At 41.2% G+C, this 11,423-nt stretch overlaps 2 protein-coding genes across 2 annotated transcripts in view; one reads left to right on the top strand and one right to left on the bottom strand.

The window, feature by feature from the left end:
• specc1 (sperm antigen with calponin homology and coiled-coil domains 1) overlaps window positions 1–9,598 on the bottom strand; it is a 76,265-nt gene extending 66,667 nt beyond the window's left edge. The window contains exon 1 of the mRNA XM_008303555.1: window positions 9,509–9,598. The gene's annotated coding sequence lies outside the window, so the exon portion shown is untranslated. The remainder of the gene's footprint in view (window positions 1–9,508) is intronic.
• A 1,534-nt stretch (window positions 9,599–11,132) lies between these two features.
• Window positions 11,133–11,423, top strand: part of timm22 (translocase of inner mitochondrial membrane 22 homolog (yeast)) — a 5,205-nt gene continuing 4,914 nt past the window's right edge. Inside the window, exon 1 of the mRNA XM_008303558.1 lies at window positions 11,133–11,416. Coding sequence (XP_008301780.1) covers window positions 11,154–11,416 — 263 coding nt within the window. The 5' untranslated portion in view covers window positions 11,133–11,153. The remainder of the gene's footprint in view (window positions 11,417–11,423) is intronic.

Raw genomic sequence — 11,423 nt, 5'->3', positions numbered from 1 at the left:
TGTCTGTCTCTAAGTGTGGCCCTGTGATAGACTGCCGACCTGTCCAGGGTGTCCCCTGCCTTCGCCCTAAGTCGGCTGGGATAGACTCCAGCCCCCCCGCGACCCTAGTGAGGATTAAGCGGTGTATAGATAATGGATGGATGACCCATGACTCGATTTTTCTTTTGTGCAAATCTCATAAGGAAGTGGAATCAACATTTTTTTTTTTTTTTTAAATAAACCAAAAACAAAACTTGACTTTTCCTGTAATACAACATAAAAGTTTTCAATAGGGTTGGCCAAAAAATGTTCCAACTGGGCACTGACTGATTGCTCATATATTCATGGAGATGTGTGAAAAAGAAAGCAATGCCATCAAATATACAGATGCGTCTGCTTGCAGCCTCTCATCCAGACTTATGCTAATAAATTACCAGGTGGGTTGGTCTAGTTCTCAAACATGATTTATGAGTTACGTCGTTTTTTAGCACCGACTCATCAAACAGCAGTCATTAAAGACAGCTTAACTATCATTAAGTCACTGCAATGTTTCGTGAAAGATGGAACCAACTCCATCTACCAGTTCCTATCAGCTCACACTTTGAATTGTGTTTTACAGCGTAGCTATTTACTTGAATTCTCAAGATTGCTGACCACAAAATAGCAAAATGACAAAAATCACAACCAAAACTGGTAAAGAACTCGTCCAATCACTGATAAACATCAATCAACTTCTTATCTGGTACTGTAGAGTTTCACCAAGAGGGTGTCGCACCTGCACAGGGTTTTCCATTGGTTAGAGTGTTTTTGTTGTGTGAACAAAAATACAGTTCAATATGTCCAAAACAGAACATAGACTTGAAGGAGCCAAGATAATAGCCACTTCATTTGCTTCACATCCACCTCCACAATGCAATCCAATGAGAGACCAGTAATTACCAGTAAGTATACTGACCAGGTCTCAGCCATACAAACACCCAACTTAGTATCATGAAGTTGCTGAGAATTTCCAAACATGATAAGTTTCTATACTGACAGGAACTTCTACATAAAATAAAACTCAACACTGATTCACGAGTGAATTTGGAAACAGGAAACAACAGACCCCTGGAGGAAGAAACAGGCCAAACATGAATAAATAATGATGTAACATAAAGCCACGTGGCTGGATGGTCTTGGGGGATTCCTGCCATTGTGTGACATAAAAGGTTGAGTGAACAGGGCACTGAACACCACACTTCCCAAACAAAACCAACAGCAAGCACACTGAATCTCATACAGTAAACGCCGCCTGCTTCACAGTCTCTTCCTTTTTTCCCCCCTCCGTCACCAGGAAAAAGCACTGAGTCAGAGTCTCCACACAGACACAACACTGTCATATGGCATGTGAAAACAAATGCAAAATGTGCAAAGATGGTGATTCAGCTGTTCCTAAAAATACACCAGTTTCCATGATCATTATGCATGTGAAAGCTGAAGCAACTCCACACACAAGTTGCATAATTTGCAAAGATACGCTATTGTAGGATTTCAAATTTAATGTCAGGTTGCAGTTTTGTGCAGAAAACAAAAACGGAAAAGTAGTACTGACTGTGGAAAATTGAGTATTGGAGTCATTCTTGCCTGGGGATGCTTGAAGTGTTGCCAAAATTCACTAAATCAAAGCCTTCTGGTGGTGACTGGTGCCCTGGTTTCAAGATGGTAAAAATATTTAGCAAAATAACAAGACTCAATAAAGTTTTTCATTCATTTATAGTGATTGAAGTATACTTGTTATAGTGTAAAACTCCACACAGCCTCACAAAATGAACAGAACACTGATGTCGCCAGTTCTTTTGAAACAGATATCTCTAAGAGGATTAAGCTGTGATTTCACTGAGTATGCAATACTGTACAGCTAAGTAGTTTGGATGACTTTAGTGAGATTCAACCTCTCAGTTCACATTAAAAAAAAAGAAAACATCAAGATAAAATAGACAAAGAAAATAAATAAATAAATAAAAAGCCTACCATTATAGCTTTCCTGATAACACTTTATTTGAGAGCCTGAATTATTTCAAACTCAACCCACACCAGCTTTAAGATGTGCATGAATTATATCATCTGTTGTTTGTCACTTGTAAAACTGTGAAGATGGATTAATATCAGCAACCAGACTAATACGTCCTTATTTGAAGCTAATGGCGACTAAAACCTTTTGTAGCTATGATGCCGTGCAACAGTTGAAACTGGCTGGGTGCTAATCATAACGTATCAAGAGTACTGAAAATAAGCTTCTTACAAATGAAAGCAGAGATTATCTGTCTGTTGCTTCTGCTGGTGTTGCTGTGCTGCTACTGCTACCGATACTATTGGTATCACATTACCATAGCAGCCGCTGAACAAATGACCATCTGCACTTGAGTTACTGAACAGATTACTGTTGCTATTTAAAAACATAGGACTGCATCTAAGCATTATGTGAGACAACATTCAAATTGGCAAAATATAAAACAGGAAAATAGGTGTGCCCACATGTATGTATTAATGTGTTAATTAAGCCTGACCACGTCGACAGCTCTAAAGCATCTGTACAACATCTGGATATAAGAAGCAGCATGTGCAAAGTCATTATTTCAGCTAAAAAGGAACAGGAAGCGCGTGGGATTAGTTTGTATCCCATGCTGTGCGACCGTCTCTGTTCTCCCTCTGTGTTCCCCCTTTAGTCTAGAGGGATGTGAAACCAGTCCGCAAGAGGATGCAGAAAGAGGTATTAGGGGAGTTGTAGCCAAGTTTCACACCAAACAATGCAGCAAATGTGTGTTATTTGCTACAGTCTGTAGTAATTTGTGAAAACTTAATGTAAGCAAAGTTATAATACCAAACACTCTAACAAATAGTGCAGCTGTACAGGTACAAACATGCTTTTAATGCTTCAGATAGCACTGCAGGAACCTACAGCTAGGAACCAATAGTTCACATGTGAAATGTACTGTACTTGCTTGAGGTTACTACCGACAGTGTTAACTGCCTTTGTCTGATTAAGCAGATGCTATTTAATGCTAGAAAGAGAACTAGAATCCCACCAAGCCCCCCTAATAGCATCTGAATATGAAATAGCCTAAAGATGAGAGCTGCTGCTTAAATCAGCATCTTTTATTTCAGGAAAAAATCAGAAGGAAACACAGCTAGTGAGGAAAGTGCTGAGTAAATGATTTCCTCCGATTTGGCTATAGATCAATAGGTTGTTCAGCTGGCTCTTGGGCCTATACAGCAGGGGTTCAGAACTTTCAAAATAATAAGTCGGATCCTTGCTTATTAATTGTGATGACTCAAGAGAGAGGGCTGGGGAGATCCGTTCCCCCTTTTCAAGTCTGATACAATATTCACACATCAAAATGAGTTGCAATTTTTGGCAAGTTGTTCACTTTAATATGACTTTTAATGCAGATTACTAACTTTTATACAAATCAACAGTTGAAAGCTGGTTTCTAAATCATTAAGCAAAGTATTTTTCAAGTTCACTGTACAAAACGTGTCAATGAGTCAAAACCACAAAAACATGCAGATCAGGTCTTTCATCCAGTGTTTCCAACTGAACACACTTGTATACTGGTATCAATACAACTAATTAGCCAACACCGCCATCACCAAAGCAGGTCACAGTTATGAACAATTGTCTTATGTGATAGAATTCAAATTAACAGTCATCCAAAAGTTATGAAAACTGTTGCACTTAAACAACTAACTTATAACAAAAAGTGAAACTTTAAAATATTAATTATAATTCTAAATATTGGCACTATGATCTTTTTGGCTCTGGCTAAGTAATAAATAACTAATGCACTGAACTGCAGCAGTCACAGTCATCCATTGTTTCCCAAAAAAATGCTCTGTCCTGGATTTGCCAAGCTCACAGTAGTAGGAGCTGGGATGGATACACTCCTCATGCATATTTCATCTGCTTCATCCTTCTCAGAGCCAGGGTCCCTCGAGGGCCAAACTTCCTGCTCAGATGGTGTCAAAGTTCTTGTCTGATAAACAGTCAGTCAGAGCCACGTTGCAGGAACTTTAGCTACTTTCCAGCCTGCCTTGCTGGCTACATGTACAAAGAGTGGGCGGATTGTAGAGAAACACTAGCATCCACGAGGACTGCGAGGGAATAAAAGCACAGAGCTCAGTGATTTTCCACAATGGAACATCATAGTATTAGTGCCACTGACTAGAGTTACTGTCCAACCCAAGAGAAGCATTCCCTTCTGTGTGTCTTTTGAGTTTGCAACAGGACACAGACTTGTGGCATGAAAGCTATTTGATGAGCCCCGTGGGTGTGTACAATTTAAACTGCATGGAGACCAACAGAGATTACAATGGGTCAGACATCATTCAGATACCAAGCAAACATTACAATGACACTCCCCACGCATGTGTAAATGTCACACACGGAAACTCGCTTGACCTGTTTACTTGGCTGGAATACCTCAATCATTTTAAATCATCTGTTATTGCAATTTTAAAATTTACAATTAATTGCTTTGGCGCTCAGGCAACAGTGGAGGCAAATAACTCTGTCATTCATATGTACAATAAAGCCCATATCTCTGCTCTACCTCAGACGTGGCTCAGATGACCCATTTACAAAAACAGGAACATTCCTTGGAGCCAGTGAGCTTCACTGAGATGCTTGTCAAGTATGTGGTCTGTTTCCGGGACGTTCATGAGCTAAAAACATAGCCAGAGGAAAAAGATGCTTGGAGCTACCTTCCTTCATGAACAAACACCCCTCAGACAGAAAACATTGTGTGCCGGGACAATGCATTTTCTCCACTGCTCTTTTGGTAAATGATGTTGTGCATGAAAATATGAGAGAATGCTGCACCTGGCAGTGCTTCTGATGCTGGGGACCATCTGTGCCTTTGCAAGGCAAAAGTACTGAGTTAAAATATCACGCACTAAAGCAGCAACCTGCTGACGACATGCTGAGAAGCCACACGCTGTGCCAGAGAGAGGGGTATTTGTATTTATTCAACTGACTGAATGCCATTCTGGTACTCATTCCTGCCTCAATCAGTTCATCTCCTCTTATCTCCTCAATTAAAGCCTCCTCCACTGCAGTAAAGGACATGCCACTCCAACTGCATGCCGACCAGACCTTGCCTCTTGAGGACAGATAACAACTCTTTCTTCTCAGATCACACTGACTGCCTCTCTCTGAATGGCTGTGTGAGAGAGTGAGAGAGCAAGCTGACAGCCATGCCAGGCAGAGAAATCCGTTTCTGACCATATTAGTATTTTCCTATGATCTTTGTGCTGAGGAGTTTAAGAGCTGCTCTTGATACAGACAAGAGGGTCACAACGCAGAGCAATAAATCCTAAATGAACACTTACATGGAGACAAACAACAGCCCTTTGGAAACCCGACATCAGAGCACAAAACCAATACTCCAGCTACTAGAACGTTAATACCAGGTGAACAGGTAAAATGAATAACACGGATCTACTTGTAGCAATGCAATGTTCTGCTGGGAAATTTTGGGTCCTGACGTCAGTGTGGATGTTACTTTGACACGTACCACCCACCTAAACACAGTCGCAGGCCAAGCCCACCCCTTCATGGCAACTTCACCTCCTGATGGCAGCTACCTCCCCCAGCAGGATAATGTTCCCTGCTAGGCTGCAAAAACGGTTTAGGAATGACTCAAAGCACGCAACAAAGAGCCCAAGGCGTTGACCCGGCCTCCCAGTCCGTTTGAGCATCTGCAGGATGCCATGGAACAAGCACAATCCACAGAGGCCCCACCCCACAACCCACAGGACCCAAATCATTTGCTGCCAACATGCTGGTGCCAAGACACCACAGGACACCTCCAGAGATCCCGTTTCCATGTCCTCACGGGTCAGAGCTGTTTTGAAGGCACAAGAGTAGCCGACACAATATTAGGCGAGTGGTTTTATTGTTGTGGCTGATCGGTTTGTAAGTTATGTATTCAGCCCTCAGTTTGAACTGAAACACAGATCACAGCCTTCATTTTTTATATATGAATCTTGAAAATACTGATTAAGAAAATGACTGGCACCTCGAGCAAAACATTGCACTGGTTTGTTCCAAATGGCTTTACCTGATCGTGCATGTAAAGGGAACTGCTGCTAAGATGATCCCTTTATGAACATGCACACAGTCTGTGCACTTGTTGACCTGCAGAGGCTTCCAGAACCGCACAACCCAGAGACAGGCAGCAGGATATTCTTTATCTAGTCTTGAGTTTGTTTACAGATAAGATCCACTTCAAACTACATTTTACATCACACAGACTATGTTTGTCGCTAACAGAGCTGTCACTCCACATTATTGACATGCCATTGCAGGCTAACACTATACGCACAACTAATCAAATTCATGAATATGGCACCTAAAATTCCTACCAACAACTCCAACCTGACTCTTGACACCAATAAACTGTGTCACAAGGCCTTTATTTGTTTCTTTTATCCCCCCAAACCCCAAACTGTTCTTTTTTATGTTTAAAAAAAAAGACTGTCATAGCAGAAATGAATAGTGTACATAGTTGTTACTGGAGGATAATACAAGTCTTGATTCAAGATTAAACAGCTGACCTTTTTTTTTTTGTTATTATTATTAGAAGTACGTCCACATATTTTAGCACAAAAATGATTTTCTCTTGAGGCAGCTTTAAGACGAGCAGATTTTTTGCTGGTTATATTGTTATAGTGGAGGTTTGGACAGTGTGCCTGCAGTGTGAGACCTACGCTGATGTCTTCAGAATTACACTGAGTCAGCAGGTCGTCATTATTGTGGTATGTCCTTCCATAGAAACGAACAGGGCATCTGTGATCCAAGAGCATCTGCAAGAGCAGCTTAGAGGACTCCACTCGCTGCGATATCTGCCTTCCACCATTCTTCCTACAACTGGACAAGGTCACTCTAAATGTTGTTACTTCACCCCCACCCTCATTCACTTCATGTGTCAGTTACAGCATGTAAATGAAGGACTCCAATGTGTCTCTTCATTTTCTCACCATCTCTCAGCAGCGTCGTTACCATAAGTGATTCCAGGACACCAGCACTGGCGGGAGATATTTCTAAAAGGAGACCTTGAATTCTCTTGAGGGCGTCACATATTCGCACGCGCTGAAATTCTTGTCATTGAGCAGGGCAAGTCAAGGAGATCACCAGATAGAATTTTTCTGTCTAACAAAAACAAGCTATTCCACTGCTGTACAACTGGACATAGGTGCTCCCTACATAACCCACCAGTTATAAATAGCACACCAATGACAGGGACTGGCTGGATAATGAGTTGAACAGAGGATGAGAGAAGCTACAGAAAAATCTGTGGAGGATTCACCGCTCCAGGTTCTACAAGGACACATGAGCACCTCCATCAATAGCAAACACAAAGCCATTAAATCATTAATACATTTACAATTTGGGAATCCCATCAGTCAGATCTGGAGTTTATATAATCTTTCTGGCTGCAAACAGTATTACAGTATACATCACTGACAGAGAAAAGACAGAAGCTTCTTCCTCAGTGAATATTGAGGCTTTAAACAGTGGATGTGTCCACTTTGATCTGTGCAGTCTAACCGCCCGTCATTACACTGACACATGACCCACATCCCTCGCTGCTTTTTTGTGTCTAGCACAGCCTGTCCTGAACATAACCCCAAAGGCCAACGACAGATATCCAACTATTTCCTCGTCTTGGATGGTTAACCAAGAGAAACAAAAACAGGCTGTAATTACCTACAAACAAAATCCACATTGACTGCATCATAAATGACTGGTGCGCGGCTCGCGTTTGAACTCTCTTTTCTCCCGGCATAATCAAAAGCAACAGAAAAAAAAAGTGAAAGTCATCATTTGTTGCCAGTTTGGTTTCTCCCAAAGGACCCGTGCATGTGTCACTGTAAGGCTGGTTTCTTCTATAAACGCTTGACTACGACAGGAGCTCTGCAATTAGAATATTTTACAACTTAACTTTCTCTTTTGTCATTACTGAGATGTCCAATTATGTTGCACAGCAAGCCACTGCTTAAACAGCAAATGTTTATGATTCAAGCATCCTTATTTTAGACACTGATCTGGTGTTTCTGGAAAACTCTGGTAATGTGGTTTACCAGTAAATGTCACCTGGCAGGAGTAGAATCACACACAGTAGCTTAGTCAGGACTGTGTACCATAATGAAGCATTTAAGGAGCTATTAAAGACATAAACAACAAACTTTCACAGATAGCTGTGCTAAACACAACAAAGCCTTGTTTCACTGCTTCACAAGGAACTGATCTAATGAGGAACAAATGGCGGGCTGATCATGTGAAGAAAAACAGACTGCGGCACACTGAAGTGCTTCCAAAGGCAACTTGCCATTGGCAGTATAAAGTGAAATTTACATAAAACCTAAGCAGCACGGCTGATTTGGTTAATTCGTTTGTAACTTTGTCTTCTGGTGCAATCCCAGGTTTATGTCAGGGAGAAGCAGGTGATAGATAACACCCACCTACTGAACACAAAAAAATAATCTGTGTGGAAACCTTTCATAGGTTAAGATCTTTGTAATGTGAAGTTGAAGCAGCTGGTTGGAATACTGGAGCTACCAATCAGGAGCTCTGCTGCATGTTTTGAGGATCAACCTGGGGTCTTTAAAAAGTATGTTTACATCAATGAATCTGACTTCTTCTAAGTTCAATGAAACAAAAAATAAATAAAAGCTGGTGTAAAAATATCTGATGGTTGATGAGGTCATTGACTTCTTACTTGGTTTCTGAATATTCTAATGATGGTTGAGTGTAAAAGGCTGTGAATGGGACTCGCCGCCACACAGGAGAAAAGTAAAATATTACACAACCAATTTCAACAATTTCCCTGAGGTTCTACCAAAGGGATCAATAAAGTTCTGTCTATGTATCTACCAGACATCTCTTGGTCATTTTAATACTACAACCCCGTCAATACTGTGACTTGGTGAGAAAAGAAAAAAGGAAATTTAAACTGATGTTCACAGAGCTGATGGGCAGCACTGCTGGAGCAGGGATCCTGTTGAACTCACGACTCCGCATCGCTCAACGCTAGCAAGTAAAACTGAAACATTCAGGATGGAAACGTGAAGCCGTTAGAAATGGGAAATACTGTAGTGAGGACGTCCGTGTTGTTCGACTTTCATTTCCCCCAACATTACAGTCAGACACTGACACGTTCAATTAGCCTGAAAACAACACGTCCTTGGGCTAATTCTATGACAGACGCTGTTATCGCATAAGGAGAGACGCGTCTGCTCCACAGTGAAGTCACCACATTACAGCACTGATGGGACTGTTGCTAACAAGCTGTCACGTCAGTTTGCGGTTAACTGGACGGACCAACTGATCCCGCGCGACTCTCTGGCCGCTTCTTGAACGTCAAACCGACACAGAACAGCGTTAACGGTAAAGTTCCCGTATTTAAAGTCAACAAACTGCCCGAACATAAGCAGACGTGTTGTGTTCTGACGGAGGAACGGGAGTAATCAATCAGAAGCGTCCCCTCACCTGCTCCGTGTTGCGGCGCCGCTGCTGCTGTTGTCTGGTCAGGATGCTGCTGCTGCTGCTGCTGCCGCCTCGCGCACGCGAGTCATTAAAGAGTCACCACCGCCGGCCCGTGCAGGAGCCGGTAGGTGGAGCGCGTGAAGACAGTTTGGCGCAGTGCTCGAAAAGGATCCTGGGAAACGTAGTCTTTCTTTTTTGTTGACAAACGCTCATGTTAACGGAGACCCTGATGCTTTTAACTAACGGGCGTCACCATGAGGATTACTTACATTAAGACAAGTTTCCAAAAGTGGACACATATCTTTTTATCACCATAAATTAGAAGATTTTGTGAACAACCAGGAAAAAAAAAGACAAAGGAAAAAAATGTATATATTCTGGCTGTGAATGAAATCCCTCGGTCACAAACCTTTAAAATATATTCAGATACAGATAGTATCAGATAGTTTACAGTATACACATAGTTTATTGGAAAACTAGTGTTTACAGGTAAAAACTGTAATCACCATGAAACATTTTCAAAAATCTTTCATTTAAGTGATGTATCATCGTAATAAATATGTAAACATGTATGCTAATTTGCACTAATGTCCAAAAGACAAAATGTGGTGAAAATTAATACCTAATTGTGCAAATCGGATGTTTTCTTTCCGCCAGTCTGAAGGCATGTTATGGAAACAAAAAAGCCCCACATTAATCAGTGCATGAAAAGAAAACCATATTTTTGCTTGTAGCGTCTCTCATTAAAGATGCTGAAAAGTTGCTTTACGTGTACTAAAACTGTGTATCACGACTCGCCTCCGATTTATATTATCCTTTTTTTAATTGTCACATTTCTTGATTAAAATCTTTCTTTTCTTTGTGACCTTTATGAAGTTTACTACATGAATTGTTTGATGACACAGTGTAAGCTGCTGAGTGACCCCCAATTTTTGAGGGAATGGTTTATGTAATGCTGTCATTTCTTTTGGTAATATGTGTCACTCCCTTTGCTTAAATCGGGGAATCAACACTTTTCTGACACAGCAACAACAAAATTATGTAGAACTAAGCTAAATTATTGCAGGACTGATGTTTAAAATGTTAATAATAAAATCACAATATTATTCATGGGATACCTCTATTACAATAGAATTCAACAGCACACAAGCTACAGCCTCCAGACTGAACATAGTGCTTCAACAGGATGATAGTATAACCTCCATGAAGGCAGTATATATCTTTTTTTTTTATTGACACAGCTACAGATCACAACCAATACAAGTACAAACACAAAAATAAAACAACCCTTCCTCAAAGAAAAATAAATAAAAAGAGAAAAAGAAAAATCATTCCCAACAAAATGCACAAACACAGTATTGCAACCAGTTTTACTGCAGGACTGCTGCTGCTGGCAGGTCGACGTTGTGGCGAATGTGCTGACACGAATTGAACAAAACATTTCACGACAGAATGACTTTTTAAAAAATAATAATAATAATAAATAAATGCAATATAAATGACTTCACCTATCGTTTGTCAGTCGTGTGACTACGCAAGTAAATACTTAAACTGATTTTTCCATTATTTTTCTTATCATACCGATATGACGAATCTGCCGGCGCCGGTCTCGTGACTACTTTTACTTAAAGCAGTGTCATTGACAAACATGGCTGCCTCCATGGGTGCTGCAAGCGCTGCCGCCTCCGACTCACAGAGTCCAGCTTCTCCTGCTCCGAGTATGGACAGCCCGGACATTCAGTACAGTGCAGTCCTGGAGCATCTCATCGGGGACAAGAGGGCCGTTAAGGACCTGAACCCCGCCGTTATGAGCGGACTGCCGGTGCCTGCGAAAAGCGACGAGCAGAAGATGATCGAAAGGGGAATGGAGAGCTGCGCCTTCAAGTCTCTGCTGGCCTGTGTGGGAGGTTTGTAACAC

The sequence above is a fragment of the Stegastes partitus genome, unplaced genomic scaffold (assembly GCF_000690725.1).
Source record: "Stegastes partitus isolate 25-593 unplaced genomic scaffold, Stegastes_partitus-1.0.2 Scaffold2034, whole genome shotgun sequence".
Taxonomy (NCBI): Eukaryota; Metazoa; Chordata; class Actinopteri; family Pomacentridae; genus Stegastes; species Stegastes partitus.
This window is presented reverse-complemented; position numbering and strand designations above follow the sequence as displayed.